The sequence below is a fragment of the Equus quagga genome, chromosome 11 (assembly GCF_021613505.1).
Source record: "Equus quagga isolate Etosha38 chromosome 11, UCLA_HA_Equagga_1.0, whole genome shotgun sequence".
NCBI lineage: Eukaryota > Metazoa > Chordata > Mammalia > Perissodactyla > Equidae > Equus > Equus quagga.
In genome coordinates, this window is record NC_060277.1 from 57,260,276 (window position 1) to 57,280,571 (window position 20,296).

The window sequence follows — 20,296 nt, forward strand, 5'->3', positions numbered from 1 at the left end:
TATTAAAAATACTGATTTTTAATACTGAAAATAAAAGCATTTAATATCTCTTAAAGGGTAACCACATCTGCTTTCTCCCTGGCAGGGGAGGGGGTATCACACGTGAGCTCACACTGGAGGGAGTCCAATTTCTAAGCCCCCTGAGGGCACAGGTCAGGGTTACCCCCACTGGTGCTACTTCAGCTGTGCTGCTGGGGACCATGGTGCTGGGGGGTGGCTGGAGCAGGGGCCGGCACCTGCATGGACAGACAGGCCCCTAGAGCTGGGGGCGCCACAGGCGGGGCGCCGCCCTAGGCCGGGGCCTGGCGGAAGGCGCCCCAGGCATGGAAGCAGCGGGTGAAGGCGTGCTGCTCGTTGCCCTTGCGGACCAGGCGCAGGCGGCGGGGACGCTCGTGCTCTTTGGAGCGCATGTGCTGGATGTACACCTGGTGAGCGGGACGAAGCGTGAGCCCCGGGCAGTCCTCCCAGCCCGCCGCCCCGCCGCCCCCTCCCCTCCACCCGCTCACCTGGCAGGCCTTCAGACTCAGTTTGATCTCCACTTGGCTTGTCTGGGTCCCCACCCACATGTAGACCTGTGGGGACGGCAGGGCAGGTGGGCTCGTGGGGGACTCAGGAACACCCCTCCTCTCCCGGCCTCAGAATGCTTATCTCCGAGTGGGCAGGCTCCTTGAATGGGCATGGTCAGGGGTCTCACCTCTTGGCCATTGTCTAACAACATGATGTCATCGTCTGCCAGGTCATCTTGGCAAAAGTCAGAGCATTTCTCAGTCACTGCAAAGTAGCCCTTCTCGTTGGAGCACCTGGGGGTCAAGGGTCAGGGAAAGGCGTTGGGTCATAAGCAGAGTGCCAAGACTAAGGAGGAAGCTGGGCAGGGGTCAGGGCCCGGCCTCACCGGAAGAGCCGGGTGTGCTTCATGTATTCTGCGTCATCGTCATAAGGCTTCTGTGCCCCGATGCCCACCCAGAAAAAGTTCTCAGGCTCCTCTCCTTCGTTGATGACCTGTGGGAAGAGGGTTGGTCCCAGCCCAAGGCCCTGTCTGTCCTTGCTTGCCTGCTCGTCCCCTGCCCGTCCTAGTCACCTGCTTGCTGTAGGAGGCGTCAAACATGGTGTTCAGGATATCCTCGGCCAGCTTGGCCTCGTCGGGATCCGAGGCCCGGCCCACCCACGCGTACACGATGCCCTGGTTGTCCTCGCTCTCAAAGGGAACCTGGGGAGTGTGCAGGGGTTCAGGTCAGGTCCAGCCTACAACCCACCACCCTGACCCACAGTCCTGGTCACCCACGACCCCACCTTGAGGATGAAGCAGAACTCGGAGTTGAGAAGGCTGGAGTCAGTGTTGATCTGAATGCACCTGGAGGAGGGTTGGGTGTCAGCAAGGACTCAGTGACCCCGCCCACCTGCCCGCCCCTTTACTGTCCCCACAGCCAGGCACCGGGTGCAGAGGGCACTGCCGTTGGTGCGAATCTGGTAGAGGCTGGGTTGCAGGGCACCCTGGGCTGCCTTCCTCTTGCCCCGGTGGATGATGAACTTCCTCTTGAAATGGGACAGGAACTTGGGGTTCTCCTGCTGCTGGGTCATGCGTACCACCTGGGGGTGTAGAAGTGTCAGGGGAAGCCCCCTGGAGTCCCATTTTGCCCATCGCAGGCCAAGCCTGCCTTGAGTGCCACCCCCAGACACCCCCAGGAGGCCCAGGGGTGGCCGTGCACCTCCAGCTTGCCCGGGAAGAGGCTCTCGAACTTCTTCTGCAGGCTGAAGGTGAAGGTGAGCCAGCCCATGTTGGAGGCTTCGCGGCCCTGCCAGAAGTACACGACGCACTGGAAGTCCTCCTCCGGCTGCTTCTCCTCCGCCTCGGCCGCCGCCTCCTCGTCTTCTCTGCCCTCGGCCCCAGCCGCCTTCTCTTCCTTCTTCTCCTCCTCCTCGTACTCCACGGGGACCCAATACCTGTGGCGTCAGAGGGCCGTCAGAAGGGGCCGCCAGCAGCAGGGCAGGGCCAGCAGAGGACGGCACTGGCGCGGCACCTGCACAGGAAGACGTAGCAGTCCTGCGTGTGGAAGTGGCCGAACTCCTCCTCGGGCAGCCGCGCGAACTTCTTGCCCTCGAGCACGAAGCCCTCCATGCCGTCCAGGTCCTCGTTCCACTCCTCCATCAGCTGCTCGGCCTGCGTGTTAGCGCCGCTCGTTGGCCGCCCGGGCCCTCCTCGCCGGCGGGACCCCCACGGCGGCCCCCAACGACGGCCCCACGGCCGCCCACCCGCGTCGGGGTAGAACCCAGTCCCGCAGCCCCAGCGCGGCCCCGCGCACCTCGGCCAGCGCCATGGGCGGCTGCCGCGGCAGGAAGAGCGCCGTGAGGTCGGCCTTCATCTGGTCTTTCTTTTCGGCGTCGCGCTTCACCTTCCCGGCGAGTCCCGGGCCCTGCAGCACGGCCTCCGCGTTGCGCGTGTAGTCCACCGTCAACACGTCATCCCAGTTCTTGAACTTGGCCTTGAACACCTGCGAGGGCGGAGTGTGGAGGGGGAACTGGGCACGGTTAAGGTTACCGCCGCGGGAGGTCGGGAGGCGGGGCCGGGCAAGTGGGAGGGGCAGGTGGGGGCGGCGGGGGATTGTCCAGGGAAAGGGGTCCTAGGGGGTTGGGGGGCAGGATAGGGGCGGGCCTACGCGGCAGTTCCGGGAAGAGGGGGGCTTGGGCCCAGCTCTGCAGGGTGGTAAGGGACCCACAGAGGGTCAGGGCCTGAACCGTCTGCAGGCTCCTGGGGAGGCGGCCTATGGCCGTGGCCCGCGCGGGCGGGTCCACACCGCGCACCTGCGCCTCGGTGCCCTCGAGGCTGCGGCTGACCACGGCGTGGCGCGGCCGGTGCAGCATCCCGCACAGCTCCTGGCCCAGCTTGAGAGCGGCAGCACGCACCAGGCGCGGGGACTTGCGGCCGAGCCAGATGAACACGTCGGACCAACAGTCCAGGATGTACACGCAGCGCGTGTCCAGCAGGCTCTGCAGCTGTGGGGCCGGAGGCTGCAGGTCAGTGCTGGGGCAGGGCCTCTGGGGGGGAGATCCCGGCCCCTCGCCCTCCTCCCTTGCGTCTCACCAGCCGCATCCTGGGCATCAGTTCCACCTTGGGCCGCGTCTTATGTTCCACAGACAGCTTGTAGTTGATCTGCGGCAGCTCCAGGTAGCCCAAGCCCAGGCCCACCTGGCAGCGGGAAGAGGCAGCCTGGCGGGGCGGGGTCTGGGACATGAGCCCCGCCCACACGGGCCCCAGATTTGGAGTCTGGCCCTGCCTTGCTGTGCTCTCAGGTCCACTGCCTGCTCCTCTCTGGACACGAGTTTCCTCCTTTCACCCCAAAGTGGTTCCTCCGCTATCAGTGGAAGGGCTTTGAAACGCTGCTTTCCTTGCCTGCCCTCTTCAGGTCTTTACTGTTGTTTCTAATTCCCTAACTTGTCCTCTTCCTGCCCACGACACCCCATGGCTTCCTGTCACCTACAGAATTAAGGTGAGGTTCCCAAGCCTGGCACCTAGGCACTTCTCAGCCTCGCTCTCCAGCCCCACCTTCCTGGAAACACACAGCCTAATACTATTTCTCCTGGCCCCACTCAGAGCCAACATCCAGATCTTTGCTCAGGCTACTCCCTGTCCAGAAGGTGGCACCCTCTCCACACAGAAGTCCAGGTGGAACCCACAGCCACCTCAGCGATGCATGGCCCATTCCTCCACCCTGACCGCTGGGGAAGTCAGGCCCGCCCCGCACCCCAGCTCACCTTATAGAGCTTGGGCTGGGGCGGCCAGAAGTCATCAGGCACGTGCTTCTTGATCTCAGAGGGCTCTCCACCCAGTGCCTCCCAGAACTCTGGGGGCTCCTGGCCCTGCACCATCAGTGTGATCTCTGCCTTCCCTTTCCGCTCATTCTTGTTAATCTTCTCTGCAAAGAGCCTGAGGGCGGGTGCAAAGCCCTTAGTAGGCCCATTCCCATTCCAGGTCACCATTTTTCTTTGCACAAACACCCCACCATGTCTGAGTGGGGCAGTCCTCGTACCTGGCCTTGGTAGTGCTACTCAGCGTGGCCTGGGCCCCCCGCCACACGTAGATGTCCAGCCCTTGGTCCAGCAGGAAAACAAACCTGGACAGGAGGGGCAGGTGGAGCTGTGATGGGCACAGGCAACGAGTGCCCCCTCCCCCTAACCCCCCCCACTAAATCCCTCGTTATGGAGTCGTAGGCCCACTTGCTGATCCTGCCAAGCTCTGTGGGCAGGAGTTAAAGGGGGTGCTGGAGGCCTCTTCTCCCAGAGCCCAAGCCTGCTCCCCACCGGTGGGAGAAGTTTCGGGGTCATGCACCCCCACCTCATACCATGGGGGCTCACCTCGGGTCCAGGGAGGCCCCCTTGAGTGGCACGGGCTCCAGCTTGACGTTCTTTTTCCCATACACCCGGTACATCCTGGGGCCGGAGCAAGAGTGGCTAGGTGGGGGCACCAAGGGGCTGACAGACCCCTAACACCCTCCTCCCAATCCTTCCCAGCTGAGCCCAGCTCAGTGCCGCCCACCCACAGACACCCTCACCTGGTGACATAGTGTGTGTCCTCCACAGTGTAGAAGCCACTGGCTGTTCCGCCCTCGATGTAGGAGATGTCGTTGTCGAACACCTGTGTGCGTGAGGGTGCGCTCCTTCAGCACTGTGCTGCCCGGCCCCACCAAATACCACCCGTCCGGCGGGTACGGAACTGCGTGCACATGCAGCAGGTCCCACCAACCCATGAGGAAGTGAAAAAAACCATAAGATCTGTGGCTATACACGTAAACACACGTTGGAGTGTAAGGATGTACAAAAATGAGTGTCTTCCCTGCGGTGCAGGGTCAGAGACACACAGCACGTTTAGACAGGCATGCAGCAGGCCGCAGGGGCAAGCAGGGCCACAGAAGAGGCCAATTGGGTGACCCGATAAACCTGGTGTGGGGTGTCTACAGGTAACCAGCTGCCCCTGGGCCAGTGCAGCTCCCTAACCCTGGCCTCTGGGACTCTGGCCTGCCCTTGGCCCTGCCTCCTTGGTGTCCAGCTGGTGGCCCCGGCCCCTTAGCCGCTATTGGTCCCAGCTCCCCATCTCTCTCCTGGCCTCCCCTGATGCAGGCTCCTGCCCTTTCGCCTCCCTTGACTTCACCCTAGTTGTCCCTGCTGTCTGCCTTAGGTCTCGACCTCACCACCTGTGGTCTCAGCTCCCTGCCCTGCCCCAGCGCCCGGCCTGCCTGCCTTTGGCCACCCCGTGCCCCTGTCCCGCCCCTCTGCGACCCCACCTCCCCAAGGCCCTTCTAGTGGGTTGGCACCTGCAGGAACTCCTCGCTCTCATCGCCCATCTCCTCCCGCACGGTGCGGCACTCGGCACCCAGGTAGTTGCGCAGGTTCACGGCGTGGATGGCAGAGCAAGCCTTCTTGTCGAGTGTGGCCTCCCCGCCGATCCAGTAGTAGATCTCCCAGTTCAGAGAGCCGCTGTCATCTAGAAAGGTCTGGGCGCCAGGCCGCAGGCTGTCAGCCTTCAGCAGGAAGTCCTGGCTTCCCAGCTCAGCCCAGAGAGGCCGCTCGGAGGGGCACTGCGACGCCTCCGCCTGGGCCACCTCCATTGTCCTCCTCTGCAAAGTCCTCCCACCCACTGTGCCTCGATAAGCACAACTGTGGAGCTGGGGGTTCTGAGCCATCTAAGAAGAGATCACTGGGGATCAGGGAGCTGCAGCAGCGTGCCCGGCCCTCACCTTGAGCACGATGTAGCAGTCGGCCTCGTAGAACTTGCCGTGGAAGGCTTCCTCCACCAGCACAGGCACAAAGTTCTCAATCTGCCAGATGGTCAGGCCAGGCAGCTGGCCCACGTCCTCCGTGAAGAACTCGGAGTAGTCGAGGCGAGGCTTCTCCAGGCCCTGGTCCCAGCGCCGCACCTTGCCCCCGGGGGCTCGGGCATCAGTGTTCTCCTGGAGTCACAGTCACAATGCATGGACGGACTCTGTGCAGCCATTCAGGCTGGTCTCTCTACTTGCTACCCACCTCAGGGCCTTTGCATAGGCTGTTCTCTCTGCCCAGAGTACCCTCTCCCTCTTGGCCTGGTCACATTGTCTGTCTTGAGCAGAGCCCAGAGCCGTTGGCCTGGCTTACCTCCTGCTTTTTGTTCTTTTCCTGGGCCACATCTGACATGCCCTTCAACACCTGCTTGGCCTGGTCATCCTGGGCTGAATCCTTGCGCCTCCGTAGCCGCATCTTTCGAGCCAGGGGGTCCTTGGGCCCACTCCCTGCTGGTGGAGGGACAAACAGCTGAGTTCTGGCTGGGCCTGCCCCCTGGGGCATCCAGCCAACCACCTTGCCCCAGGGTCCAGAGAGCTGGGTCCCACCCAATTTACAGATGGGTAAGTTGAGGCCCAGAGAGGTGCCCTCCCCTCCCTCCACTCCCAGGCCAGACGTCCCCCTGCTCACCAGCTGCTGCCGCTGCCACTGTGGCAGGGGAGGCACCCGCCAGCCGTAGCTGGTTCTGCAGCGAGAAGTCGATGTTGTACCACTCGGCGGCACGGTCAGCGGGCTTGGGAGGCATGACCAGGCTGGGGTTCTCGCGCACGTCCAGAACCTGCCTCGGGGGGTGAGCAGAGCTGGCACTGAGCCTCAGTCCCACCTCCCAGCCACACCAAATCGGCTTCTTGCTCTTTGCAGCCGCCAGGGCTGAGAGGCCCAGGGCTGAGAGGCCCAGGGCTGGGGTCCGGGGCCTGGGTTCTCCTCCCAGCTCTGTGGCTGCCCCTCATGGGCTCCGGTCTCCCTCTGTGAACTGTGACCTTGCTGGCTGGCTGTGGGCCTTAACGATGCTATCAAGCATGATATGGACATAGGGACGTGGCTCTCCTTGTCCCCAAAGGCACACCGGCACTGGCCCCCCTCCCGTGGCCTCACTGGGTCTCCCGCACTCCAAGGACACCCCTTCGCTTGGTCTGTCCTGAGGTCTGCCTGCACCTCTGCCCTCCCCCCAGGCCACGCCCTTCCGGTGCCAGCCGGACCCTGCTCTAACCTCGATCTCAGTCAGGAAGTGGATGGCCTCTGGGAGGGTCACCAGGCGGTTCTTGTTCAGGACGAGCTTCCTCAGCTTCGTGCACCTGTGAGGACAGGGCCAGGCTCAGGGAGGCGACAGACCAGGGGCAGGGAACCTCCCAGTCCTGGGGGAGGGGAGGCAGACGGGGCCAGAGGAACTGAGCAGCCCAGCTAGTTAGGAAGCCAGTGGGCCCCGACACGCCGGGGAGGACAGGCCGGAGCCGCGGGGCTGGAGTCTCCTCAAGCTGCGTGACTGGGAAGCTCTTTTTGTGACTTCCTTGGAGTAACATTTTTCAAAATGGCATTCTGCAAAATTAAGGGCCCTCACATATGAGCAAGTGGGCACCAAAAAACATGTTCGGTCCTCAAACTAGCTTGGACGCTGCTAGGGGGTCCTCTGTTCTCTGCTGAAGAGCCGGGAGACCAGCTAGTGGACACTGTGATCTCCACAGGGGACAGAGGTGGCACTGTGTCCCAAACTCAGGCGGCAGTGGAACCCCTCTGGCATCGTCCCTGTCAGTGTCCTCCAAGGGCGCTCTTGGGGAACCCACACTGGGAATCCCTGGCATGGGCCGTGTGGTCTTTATGCAGAAAGCCAGATCAACCCATCTATCGTGCACGATGCACGAGGACCACAGGGCGGGTCCCGCTACAATTCGGGGTCTATGCCACGAGCCCTGACACCACCCCCGCACCTGCACAGGCTTTCAGGGATCAGTTCCAGGTTGTTGTTGGCAGCCATGAACTCCTCCAGGCTGGCCAGCTTGCCGATGCCCGAGGGCAGCCCGTCAAAGTCCAGCTTGTTGGAGTTCAGGTACAGCTTCTTCAGCTTGGTCAGCTTGCAAATGGCTGACTGGAGGGGACACAGGCAGGGGTGGGAGTCAGGGTGGCAGCCAGGGTGGCGCAGGGGCCTTCTCCCCCCCCTCCCGGGCCCGGACGCACGGGCAGTGATGTGAGCTGGTTGCGGGACAGGTTCAGGGTCTCCACGTGCAGCCACTGGTCGATGCACAGGGACAGCTCCGTGATCTGGTTGCTGCTGAGGTTGAGGCGGCGCAGGCTGGGGAGGGTGTACAGGCACTCGGGCACCCGAGGCAGGTCATTGCAGGACAGGTCCACATCTGGGAGACAGGCTGGCGCGCATCAGCCGGGGCCCACAGAGCAGGCTCCAGGGGTAGCCAGCCCTACTGTGAACCGCAGCTCCACCACCTCCAGGCTCTGTGGCCTGAGGCAGGAGACTTAACCTCTCTGAACCTCAGTTTCTCCATTTGGAGAAACCTCCTCAAACCAGGTGGATCTAGATGTAAAGTCTGTGCTCATAACTTGGTGTTACTACTAGTCATCACAATAATGACACAAATAATCATAACATAACCACATTCTTTTCCCTCTGGAAGGGGGTCAGAAAAGCAGGCTTCAACTCCTTCCTCTATAAGGAAGCGAGGAACCTGAGGGGACCAGAGCCTGAGGGGGTCACCCAGGGACTGCCAACCTGTGAGGTTGCTCAGGCCCTCCAGGCTGGTGGGGAGGTTGCCCGGGGTGCGCTGCGTGTTCCGCAGGTGCAGGGTCTGCAGGGCCGTCAGAGCCGGGAGCTGCCTGCGGGAAGACGTGGGCAGTCAGGCCAGGGGCAGGCCCAGGAGCACGGTGTTGAGAGGGCCTGAGGGGACAAGGCCAAGGGTAGCTTCGGGCAGCATGGGATGGGACAGGGGACTGAGGTGGGACATGATGCTTAGGAAGGATGGGGTCCGAGCAGCACAGCCCACGTGGGAGCGGTGAGGGTGTGGCCAGGCCAACTCGGGAAGGGCCGGGTCTACTGGGGAGTTCAGGGACCAGGCCACATGCCCCAGGGTGAGTTCCGAAGGGGCGTGGCCTGAGCAGGCGCCCACCGGAGCTGTGCGTGCAGCAGTGGGTTCCCATTGAGCACGAGCGTCTGCAGGTGCACCAGACGGCGCATCTGCGGGGGCAGGCTCTCCAGGCGGTTCTCGCTGAGGTCCAGGTACAGCAGGTCGGTGAGGTTGATGAAGAGCTGGTTGGGGATGGTGTCGATGCTGCAGGCAAGAGGGAAGGAGGGAGCCAGGCAGGCAGGGGCCGCTGAGTCAGTGCCACTCACCCACCCTCAAGACCTGCCTGGCTCCCTGCCATGTCGCCCAGACCCCCCCACACCCCCACCGCCCGCCAGGCACCTGTTATGGCTGAGATTTAGCACCAGCATGTTCTTGGCGTTCTCCAGCTCCCTCGGGCACTCTGTCAGCTGGTTGTGGCTCAAGTCCTGGGTAGGAGGGATGCGGTGGGTCGGGGAGTCAGGGCTGGCCCCACCCCGCCAGTTCTCTGCCAGGCTGGGGGATCAGGCAGGGCACCGAGAGGGGAGTGGACGAGGGAGTGTCAGGGCCAAAGGGAGACAGCGGGACCCTCGAAGGAAGGGTGCCTAGATTAGGGATCTGCCTCCAAGAGCAACCTTGGGCAAGACACTGCCCACTCTAAGCCTCAGTTTCCCCATCTGTAAAATGGGATAACAATGGCTCCAGAAACCACTGTAGTGAGCGGGGACCAAATGGTGGGGCCGGCACAGGAGCCAGGTGGGGGCGTAACCGCTGACCAGGACTGAGAGGTCATCCAGCTTGAAGATGTCATCAGGCACTCCGGAATTCTTCAGGCTGTTGGCTCGAGCCACGATGGCCTGGGGATAAACCATGAGAGGCCCTGACTCCTGGCTTCTACCCCAGGAAGGAGCAGAGAGCTCAGGGAGGGACACTTCCTCAGGAAGACCACTGGAGGCCAGGCCTGAGGCCTGTCCCACCCTGCCCTTTGCTCGTAGTCCCTCCACCTGGCGAGCTCCTTCTATCCTCCCAAGGAGCTCCTATTCGCATCTCAAAGCCCAGCTCAGATGTGCCCCACAGCCCAGCACAGGGTCCTCAGGGAATCTTTTCTGATCTAACAATCCCTCTTCTTGCCAATTCCAGAGGGCGAGATAGGGGTGCAGCTGAGTCAGGGTTTCTAAACAGAGGGAGAAAGGTGGACCAAAGAGACACCAGAGCGGGGACTGAGAGCACGTCTATTTTCTCTCCCCTGAGGGCTGAAGCCTCCTCACGCCACAGATGTGCAGGGAGCACACGCAGGACGGCTGAGCAGAGAGGGGCCAGGGTCGCCACCATGACTGCAAGCGACAACAGAACTAACAGCGGTGGCCGTTCGTTCAGCCCTGCTGCCTGCGTGGTGCCACTCTGCCCTTCACAGGTGCCCCCGAGCCCTCCCCAGAGAGGGAAGGGCGCCCAAGGCCCTGTGGCCAGGAAGTGGGGGAGCTCAGATTTGAACTTGGGCAGCCCGAGTCCGGAGGCTGTGCCCTCAACACCTCAGGGCTCCGCCCTTGCATGGGAATGACCCTTGCAGAGGCCTAAAGGGTCTGGGCTAGGGGCCTGATGTTCTGGGAAGTCAGCAGCTCCATGGAGAGCAGAGGGGTACGTGGTCCACCCCGACCACCTCCCCTCCCAGCCAAACCCCGCCCTACCCCAGCTCTACCGCTGCCTGGCCGTGTGGCCTCGGGCGAGCGACCTGCCTCTGTGGCCAAGTGGCCTCATCTGTGAATTTGGTGGAGGTCAGGATTATATGAAAAAACCCTCATGGAATAGTTGGAACACTGCTCAGCTGGTATCAGCTGTCATCGTTATAGTTGTACAAAATGGGTGGGATTTTGGATTTTTAACCTTTCTCTCCACGGGTGACTTAACACGGGGCATCACTGTATCCTCTCCCCTTATGGTCAGACCCCCGAGCCTGACAGTGATGGCAGAGGTGCTGGTCCAGCCTGGGGTCTGGCCCTGCCCTCATGCCCCTGGCTGGACTCCAGCCCCCCTCCCAAGCTCAGCGGGCTCTGGCAGCACTCACCCGCAGTGACGGCAGGCTGGACAGCTCCCCGTGAAGTGTGGTCAGGTTGTTGTGGCTCACAGACAAGTGCTCCTGGGTCAGGACAGGGAACAGAGGCTCAGCAGAGTGGGCAGCGTGTCTAGAGTCCTGCCACAACCTTCACCATCCAGGGGGGCCCTCAGCCACACAGGCGCAGTCTACCTCTGCAGCCTCCCTCCCTCACAGACCCAGCCTCTCTTGCACACCTCCAAGGACAGGGGGCTTACTTCCTCTCTGTCAGCTCTGCTCATGGCCATCAACGTCTTCCTCTATGTCATCAGCCTCCTGCACAGCCCCATCCACGGGGACCCTCCGCGCCTGCCCCCAGCCCCTTACCAGCTTCTGAAGGGCAGCCAACTCCTCGGGCAGGTAGCAGAGGCCGGTGCGGTTCAGCTTCAGCCATCGCAGACTGGTCATGGCCTTGACATTCTCAGGGAAGTAGCCACCCTAGGGAGGGGGTCACGGTGAGGCTGGTCTGGGAGAGGGCCACCCCCACTCTCCCGCCCTCCGTCCCCCACTGCCCATGGGAGCTCTTAGGGAGCAGCAGAGCTCGCTCTCACCAGCTGTGCAACCCTGGGTAACTCTGTGCCTCAATTTCCTCACCATGAATAGGGATAATAAAAGCCCCTCATGACAAAAGTGTTGTGAGGACCAACGAATTATCAGGATGCCTGTTGGCCAAAGATCTGTCTCTTCTGATAGATTCTGAGCCCCAGGAGGGCCAGGACGGCACCGGCTTGCTCCAGGGGACATCCCCAGCACCCAGCTGTGGTTAGCTCAGCTCAAATGCCTTTGTCTGGCATTCCAGGCCGTGCCTGGGCCACCTGGGGTGAGGGTACCCTTGAGCCTGTGCCCCCGTCCTGCCATCAGCATACAGACCATTTGTAGTAAGGTCCATACCCCTCGAGCCCCACCCTGCACAGGGGTGCCTGGATGTTGGGTCACTCACTCATCAATCCCTCATACCTGAACGCCCACCTCAGCACCCCAGCCCTGATGGCAGGGAGCCTGGGGCAGCACATGCCTTCAGTGCCCTTGGCTGGTGTCCCCTTCCCCCTGTGGCCACATTCCTGGCCAGTGACTCAGACTCTCCCAGTCTGGAGAGGACATATGGAGACCCCAGGTGATGATGGTAGGAATGGAGGCAGAGGAAAGTGGTGTGGCTGCCCGTGCATGGGGTTAAAGGTGTGTGCACACGCTGGTGAATGCAGGAAGAACCTGCCTGCTTCCTTGGCCCTGGCCGGACCTCTGACCCCAGCCAAAGCTTAGGCCCCTGACCCTCCAGAGCCGGGCTGACACTACACGACCCAGCCTGAGTCTGTGGGCTGCCCCCTGCAGCCGGGCTGCCCCTCCCAGGACCAGGCCAGCTCTCAGCTCCACTCCTGCCCTGCCTCCTCTCTGGCCACCAGGGCTCCCACCTCATGCCTGACTCCAGAACTGCTACCCAGTGCCGGCAGGCTGGGCTCGGGTTCCTGTGACCCTGGGCTCTCAGTCCAGCAGCTGCTCAGACAGCTGCCCGCCAGGCCGCACACGCCTGACTGACGCTCTCCAAACAAGCTAAACCAGGCCTCCAAGAGGGTGACTTAAAGCCTCTTCACCGGAGGAGAAAACCGAGGCTCCGAGAGGGGAAGTGACTTGCCCAAGACCACACAGGATGGGGTGGCGGGGACAGGACAGTGATGAGTCGGCTCCAGACCCGCCCCAGCGGCTCGGCTGTGAGTCAGGGCTTGCGTTGGGCGTGTGACCTCAGAGGGGTGGGGAAGCAGGACCCGGGAGGAGTACAGGCTCCCCGATGGCCGGGCCACTCTCCGGCCCGGGCGGGGCCCACAGCCCGGGAAGGGGCAGGGGGTGGGGGTCGCAGCGCGCCCCAGCGCGACTCCAGCCCAGGCGTCCGCGTCGGCCCCGGCCATCCCGCGCAGACCTCGAGCGGGGCCTCAGGGTCGGTCCGGCGGGGGCCTGGGCCCCGGAGAGCGCCACCGGGGCCCGCCCCAGGCCGGGGCGGCGCAGGCCCCGAGCGCGCGGGGCAGGAGGCGGAGACCGCGCGGGGCGCAGCGGAAGAGAGGCCTGGAGGGAGGCCCGCCGGCCGCCGGCTCACCTTGAAGTCGTTGCCGCTGAGGTCCACGCCGCGCACGAACGGCAGCACCCCGGTAGCCTCCATGGCGCCGCTGTCGCTGCGCGGCCGGCCGGGCGGGGGCAGCGGGGAGCGCCCGGGCTGAGCCAGCGCCCGCTCCGCCTCTCAGCCCGCCCCGCGCGGCCGGCGGGGAGGCGGGGCGACCGCGCCCTCGGGCTCCGCGCGCCCCTCTCCGGGCCTCCCCGGCCGCGGTCCCCCGTCTGCTGGGTGACTGGAGGGGCCCCGAGGAGGCCGGGCGCCCCCTGTGCTTGCGCGCCCCTCGCCCCGCAGGTCCCGCCACTGGCCCCGGCGCTGCTGAAGCGGCTGGAGTTGGCGCGGCCCCGGGAGATTCTGCACCCAGTCCCGGGGCGCGGGGACCCGGGGAGGCTGTCTCTGCCCGCTGGGCCCTGCATGGCAACGACTGGTAGGAGGACGCCTGAGTCCTTGGGTCCTAGAGCCCTAGGCAAGCCCCAGGTCTGCTCCTGCCTCAGTTTCCTCATCTGTGAAGTGCTTCCCAAGACTGTTGTCAGGAACAAATGAACAAACGCATGTGTGGCTCGCGGCATACAGCAGGCGCTCAATAAGCGGCGCATTATCGTTCCCGCTTACAGTCAACACCCCCTCCCCGTCCGCTCATTATTTGCGCGCTCGCCCCCCGGCTGGCACGTAGTAGGCCCCATAAACAAACGCTGGATGAGCCAGAGGTTATATGCACAACATCCTTCGCAGGGGTGGAGGGGTCTGGGCTCCCCATTTCGCAAGAGAAAAGACTGAGGCGCAGGCGGAGAGGTGGCCCGCACAAGGTCACATGGAGCAGGTGGCAGGGTAGACCCTTAGTCCTGTCGTGTGCCTGGCGGGGCAACAGATAAGAACAATGGGGCCGCCAAGGCGCTCTCCCAGAGGCGACCTGCGGCTGTCTGCCCGGGCCCCGGAAGGAACGTGGGCCCAGACAGCTGGTTCCACACGGGAGGCTCACGGTACAACAGCACGCGCGTCACGGCGGGAGCTGGGGGCTGGCTCACCCCGCACTGGGTCACACCATTCACACCACCCGGCCTCGGAACGGGTGCCTGTGCCTTTAAATCCGCAGTGCGTCGGAGCGCCCCGCCCCCGAGGGAGCGCGCAGGACGGCCAGGGGGCGTGGCCCGCCGCCATTGGCTGAGCCGCGTAGTATTTTGGAACGTGAGTGCGGGCCTCGAGCGCTCCGATTGGGCCTGGGGCCTGCTCGTCTGCGTGCCTCGGGGTCAGCGCCCGCCCCGGGGGCCTCGGAGTTCGGTTCCTGGGTCCTCCACGTTCCATTATCAGGCAGGTCCGGGGTCCGGGGCCCGAGTAGGCCCGCCGCGTCTGCCGGTCGGTCCGCTGAAGCCGCGACGCAGGTACGGCCGGAGCGCGGCGGGGCGGCCCCGGCATCAGCCGCGGGCCTGGAGCGCGCCCCGGACGCAGGTGGGGGGCGTGGCCTCCGCTGGGGTCCGCGGTCGCGGCCCGGGAGGGAGCGAGGGGCTTTGGGCCCCAGGCCTGCGTTCTGCTTTCACCCTGCCCCTTCCCGTCTTGGGTACATCACGCCCCGGGGCCGCGGTGTCCCCCGCCGTGAACTGAGAGGCCCACCCCGCAGCTGCTGCGCCGCCGCTCCGCCCCGGCCCTGGGTTTGGCGGCCGAGGGGGCGGAGAGGAGGCGTCCCAGAGCGCTGTGGGGCCCGGCTGCGCGGAGCCGGGTTATTTTTAACCCCCCGCGCCCTCTCCCCCTTCCCAGAGCAGGCTGCGGGTTGGGGCGGGCTGAGTCCCAAGTTAGGCAGGTGGAGGTATTTAAAGCGCTTTGCAGTTTGCGAAGTGGACTCCTGGTCCCGCTGGAGGCAGGTGGTAGTATTGATCATCGATGAGGAAACTGAAACTGGTTGCAGGGCTGTGCTGGGTCACCCGGCTAGCCTTTGACCAACCCTGGGCCCTCTTGTTCTATTTTTAGCATGGGCGATTCGGGGGGCGGGTGTTGGCGCTGAATCCTGCAGTGCTTCAGGCTTCAGCTGCTCCAGGCATCTCCTCACTTGGCAACTGAGCCCCGGCCACCCACAGCCGAGCAGGGAGGGCGGAAGTCCTTGGTGTCCAAGCTGGCTCTGAGCTCACGGTCATCTGCTCAAGGCGTCCTCAGCAAGACAGTTCTGCCTGGTGTCTGACTGAGCTTGTCCCCTCACCCTAAACTTGGCCCTTGGTCACACCCCCTCCGCTCTCAGGGCTTGAGGGCAGGGGTCCCCTGGAGGAATCCGAGGCTGGGGCTTGGTGGACTGCTTCCCCTGCCCAAGAGCTTGGCCCGTCTAGTCTCACACAGCCCCACACTTCCGGGCTCTGCACTTGTAACCCTTCCTTGTGGCAGCCTGTGCCATTCTACAGGTGAGCAGACAGCTGGGGCTTCAGGCCCTCAGCTTACCTTCTTTGTTGCTTGGTCTCAGCAGCTGAGGGCAGCCCCCCTGCCCCCCCCAGTGTCCCAAGCCCGAGACACCCACAGAGACCGCTATCCAGGATAGTGTGCTGGTCCTCTGTTTGGAGTCTTGTCTTGAGAGGTACCTTGCTCACTGCCCCCACAGCGGGCTGTCAGCCTTGACTGACACATACTTGTTGACAGGCAGCTCCTGGCCTCCCCTCCCCAAGCTCAGCCTGGGCCATCTTACTAGTTCTGTCTCATCCTGTTCTCTGACTTGGTAGTTCTGCCTCTGGGGGCGGCCCTGTCGAGATTTGGAGGGTAGCTGTGGCTCCCTGAGCTTCACCAAGGGCCCGCCGAAGGTCTGAGAGGCCCTCCAGGGCAGGCTGTCTGGGACCCTGAGTTGTGGTCCTCTCTGGGCCTTGGTTTCCTCCTGCTGTGCCCAGCCCTGGTTAGGAACCGGGGTGAGACAGCCTCTAGGACCTGACCATAGGCCTCAGGGGCCTGATCGGACCATGGGGGTGGGCGAGAGTCTGGAGGCTTTGAGACCCCACCACTCACTGTGTGGTTTGGCAAGCTGTTTCTCTGTAAATTGTGAATGCTGGTGATAAGACCCACCTCACGGTCTTTGGTGATGTTAGGGGTCCTCGAGGGTGGGATTAGGGAGATGGGCCCCCTTCTCTGACCTGCCACAGGCCTCAGGGCCTTCCTGTGCAAGCTCCCCTTTGCAGGGGTGAGTCGGTTGTTTGGGGGAGGGGGTTCAGGCAGCTCCCCATCTCCTCCCAGTAAATGGCTCCTTTCTCCTGAGAAATCCTCAGGAACCTCACGTGTGGGTTTGATTCAGCGACCCCAGCATGGCGGCAGCTAGAGCACGTGCCCACACCTGCCCTGCTGCCAGCCTGGCCGTCCCCACCAAGCCATCTCTGCACCTTGGCTCTCTTACAGACAGAAGACCATGGCAGAGTTCTCCCAGAAACGGGGGAAGCGGCGTGACGATGAGGTGCTGGGCAGTGCTGTGGACTTCCTCCTGGCCAATGCCCGTCTGGTGCTGGGTGTGGGCGGAGCTGCCGTGTTGGGCATTGCCACCCTCGCTGTGAAGCGGGTAAGGCCAGGCTGGGCTGGCTACACCTGGGGCTCCCAGAGGAGGACGACAGGGCTGGGGCCTGCTGCCAGGCCCCAAGAGGTGGGCAGGACTGCCCAAAGCTGGCATCTGTTTCTCTACCCTAGCAACCTGGTTGGCTTTGCCCTAAGCTTTGTCAAAGCCGCCCAGGCTTTGGATGCTCTTATGTGTCTCTGCCTGCAGCTCATTGACAGGGCCACCAGCCCACGGGACGAGGATGAAGCCAAGGGGGACACCACATGCCTGGAGGATAGCTGGAAGGAACTGAGCCTGCTCAAGGCCACACCATGCCTACAGCCCCGGCCCCCACCTGCTGCCCTCAGTCAGCCCCTGTCACCCCTGCCCCCCTCCCCCTCCGCCCCAGGTGAGTAGCACTCCTTCCCCTCTGACCTGGGTGAGTACCCCTTTGGTGGTCACATTTGGGAGGTGCAGCCCAGGCTCCACCACTGGCAGACCATGCGACCGGTGTAGGTGCCTGCTCCTCCAGGACCCTGGGCTCCCTATGTGTTTAATGACGCGTGTTTCCCCACCCTCCTACCCCCTGGGTGGTGCTGAGGCTTCAGCTACCAGAACATGTGGAGTGGGAGGGTGGGACTGGAGCAAGGCAGCAGCATTATGACAGTGCGGGGAGGCGGTGAGGTGGGGAAATTGAGGTCCAGGGCCTGTCTCCCACTCTACATAAAGCTGTTTTAGCCCCAGGGTGTTGGGCAGCTGGGGCGATGAGAATTTGTCATCAGGCATCACTATACGTGAGGGCTTTAAGTGCTTTCTCAGGTGGTCACTTTACAGGTGAAGAAAATGTGGCTGAGGGAGGGCACACAGCTAGTAATCGGGTAGTACTTTCTTGGCTCATCACGGAGCGTTCTGACACGTCCCCTGGCCCTTTCACTCTGCAGAGGGGCCTGCAGATGACCATCCTCAGATGTCACCTCCTTGTAGTTCCCCAGCACCGTTGTGCCTCACGTTCCAGGAGAAGCTGCTGGCATTTGAGCGGGACCATGTGACTATCCCAGTGGTCCATGTGGCTCTGGCCAAACAGCTGGCCGGTGACATTGCCCTTGAGCTGCAGGCCTACTTGCGGAACAAGTTCCCAGAACTGCCTTTCGGGGCGCTTGTGCCCAGCGGGCCCCTCTACGACGGGCTGCAGGCGGGGCTTGCTGACCGCGTGCGTCTCCTGGTTCCCCTGGTGCTGGAGCCGGGCCTGTGGAGCCTGGTACCTGGTGTGGACACTGTGGCCAGAGACCCTCGCTGCTGGGCCGTGCACAGGACTCAGCTTGAGTTCCGCTCCCGAGGGAGCAGCCCCTGGGACCGCTTCCTGGTGGGTGGCTACCTCTCTTCCCGTGCCCTGCTGGAGCTGCTCCGCAAGGCCCTGGCCACCTCTGTCAACTGGCCAGCTATTGGCAGCCTTCTTGGGTGCCTGATCCGGCCCAGCGTGGCCTCAGAGGAGCTGCTGCTTGAGGTGCAGCACGAGCACCTGGAGCTCAATGTTGCGGTGCTCTTGGCGGTCACTGGCACCGACGCCGAAGACCGCCTCCTTCTGGCCTGGCCCCTGGAGGGGCTGGCTGGGAACCTCTGGCTGCAGGACTTGTACCCAGCAGAGGCCGCCAGGCTGCGGGCTCTGGATGACCATGATACGGGGACCCGCCGGCGCCTGCTGCTGCTGCTGTGTGGGGTCTGCCACAGCCACCCGGCCCTGAGCCGGCTGGGCCGGCGCCACCTGACCCAGGTGGTTCTGCGCCTTGGGGAGGAAGAGGTGGACTGGGCCGAGGCGGCCTTGGGGGAGCGCTTCCTGCAGGCCCTGGAGTTGCTCATCAGCGGCCTAGAGCGGGCCAGCCTGCCCTGCCACTTCAACCCGGGCGTGAACCTCTTCAGCAGCCTGCGCGAGGAGGAGATTGATGACATTGGCTACGCACTGTACAGCGGTCTGCAGGCCCCTGAGTGGCTGCTCTAGGTGGGTGGGGACAGGGCAGCCGGCGTGTGTTCTGATGCTGGTGAGCTGTGAATGCCTCCCTTCCAGGAATTTAAATTTGGAAAGCACTTTTCTTGCTTTTAGCCAGAATAAAGAAGAGAGCTTCCTAAGCTCATGGGGTTGGCTTGTGTGTCGGCTACAGTCACTGGAGCCCCGAGAGAGCTTGGGTTGCTGTTACCTGAGCGCAGCCTGGAGTGCCCGCTGCTCACGCCCTCGGGGCCAGCCCCAGGACCTTGGGCTCAGTCCTTCATCACCAGCAGTGAATTGTTGACAACACAGCTTCTGCAGTTCTCGGTGGGGGATAAGGCCAGCTCTGTTTTCTGTTGAGAGGCTGCGTTAGCGCTCTCTGGGGTGCCAGCTCCAGGCATTTCCAGGCTTCTGGTGCTGGATGGTAAATACCATGTGTTTTGTCGCCCAAGAGCTAGGGTCACCTGGTACCCCTGGAATACAGCTCTGTGGCTGATGTAAAGGCTGGTGTTTTCTGATGTCCACTGTGTGCCTAGTTTGCTTGTCGAGCTCCCTCCTCTAGCCTGGAGTGGAGGCTCAGCCTGACGTGCTGCTCACCTCATATCTCGGGGAAAATCCCTCCTCTCTCCAACTAGGCGAGTTTTTCTTTTTTTGAGGAAGATTAGCCCTGAGCTAACATCTGCTGCTAATCCTCTTTTTGCTGAGGAAGACTGGCCCTGAGCTAACATTCGTGCCCATCTTCTACTTTGTATTTGGGATGCCTGCCACAGCATGGTTTGTCAAGCAGTGCCATGTCTGCACCCAGGATCCAAACCGGTGAACCCCGGGCTGCTGAAGCAGAACGTGTGCACTTAACCGCTGTGCCACTGGGCCGGCCCCTGTGAGTTTTCTCTTTGGGCAGTGGAGGCCCCTGGGAGAGCCCCCTTCCCTGCCTGGGGAGCCAAGGTTCTTTGTGCTGCCCGTCTTGCCCAGAGCCAGGGGTGTCCCACTAGCTGCTACAGGGCCTGGCTGAAGAGCAGGGCCTGGGGCCTCCCGGAGAGGCCTGGTGTGCAGGCCCGGCCTCTGCAGTGCCAACAGGAACTGCTCTCAGCTGACTTCTGTGTTCTCACTGAAGTCTGGCAAAGGCGGGAGCTAGGGGCGGGAGGGTTTGTCTCCCTTCCCAGGCGTCCCTCTCGTCTTTGGTGTCTTTCCTGCTAAAGCAAAGCTATGCCTCAAAGAATGTGAACAAGAATAAAAAGAAAACTTAAAGCATCCGTGTGACTCGTGCTGGTCTCTCACATGCAGCTGTTTGAAGTTCTGGAAGCTTGGGATCAACCTGGAGGTGGTAGGGTTTAACTGGAAGAGGTTATGTGGAAGGGAGAAGATTACAAGGTTCCGGTGTGATGTCTCACTTTGGTAGTAGGAGCCAACTAGTTAGGGTTTTGTTTCTTCCCCAGAGCCTCAATTCCTGAGCCCCCCCGTGCTTTCTTGACGGGCAGGCCCAAAGCCCTTCTGCCAGCATTGTCAGTTTTCAGAGAAACATGGTCTCTCCATCTCTCCTGCCTCTCCTTGTGGCCCACGTCGGGGGCAAACTGCCCCCCTTGTATAGACAGGGAAGCAAGTGCATCTCAGCGTCCCCGCAGGAGCATACCTGGGGCTCCCTTCCTCTGTCACCACTTGACAGACAAGGGTTTTGGGCCATGTGGGCTTGGAGTGCAGCCACCACAGCTGTGCTGTTCCCATCCTGCTGCTCTCTCCATCCCATCATATTTCCTGAGGCGCCCCCCCACCCCTTCAAACTGACTAC

The 20,296-nt window shown here is 62.8% G+C and overlaps 2 protein-coding genes across 5 annotated transcripts; one reads left to right on the plus strand and one right to left on the minus strand.

Annotated features, from left to right (window-relative positions):
- Window positions 1-15: 15 nt before the first annotated feature.
- Window positions 16-13,185, minus strand: FLII (FLII actin remodeling protein). 2 transcript variants are annotated; one of them, XM_046677680.1, is made up of 30 exons: window positions 13,031-13,185; window positions 11,272-11,382; window positions 10,918-10,989; window positions 9,632-9,712; window positions 9,219-9,304; window positions 8,922-9,083; window positions 8,528-8,631; window positions 7,981-8,156; window positions 7,734-7,891; window positions 7,019-7,103; window positions 6,439-6,586; window positions 6,124-6,257; window positions 5,730-5,942; window positions 5,307-5,486; window positions 4,548-4,630; window positions 4,351-4,425; window positions 4,026-4,109; window positions 3,751-3,922; window positions 3,080-3,184; window positions 2,800-2,991; window positions 2,301-2,489; window positions 2,019-2,158; window positions 1,707-1,941; window positions 1,433-1,587; window positions 1,291-1,351; window positions 1,079-1,207; window positions 893-999; window positions 695-800; window positions 507-572; window positions 16-425 (listed from the first exon to the last, which is right to left on the minus strand). In XM_046677680.1, the coding sequence occupies exons 1-30, from the start codon at window positions 13,091-13,093 to the stop codon at window positions 291-293; spliced, it is 3,807 nt and encodes a 1,268-aa protein (XP_046533636.1). In that variant the 5' UTR covers window positions 13,094-13,185; the 3' UTR covers window positions 16-290. The 2 variants fall into 2 exon arrangements, with proteins under 2 accessions (XP_046533636.1, XP_046533635.1); XM_046677679.1 differs by having other exon boundaries at window positions 6,124-6,260.
- Window positions 12,528-19,272, plus strand: MIEF2 (mitochondrial elongation factor 2). 3 transcript variants are annotated; one of them, XM_046677683.1, is made up of 4 exons: window positions 12,528-12,650; window positions 16,400-16,556; window positions 16,758-16,938; window positions 17,471-19,272. In XM_046677683.1, the coding sequence occupies exons 2-4, from the start codon at window positions 16,410-16,412 to the stop codon at window positions 18,523-18,525; spliced, it is 1,383 nt and encodes a 460-aa protein (XP_046533639.1). In that variant the 5' UTR covers window positions 12,528-12,650; window positions 16,400-16,409; the 3' UTR covers window positions 18,526-19,272. The 3 variants fall into 3 exon arrangements, with proteins under 3 accessions (XP_046533639.1, XP_046533641.1, XP_046533640.1); XM_046677685.1 differs by lacking the exon at window positions 12,528-12,650 and adding an exon at window positions 14,255-14,421; XM_046677684.1 differs by lacking the exon at window positions 12,528-12,650 and adding an exon at window positions 14,350-14,488.
- The last annotated feature ends 1,024 nt before the right edge of the window (window positions 19,273-20,296 follow it).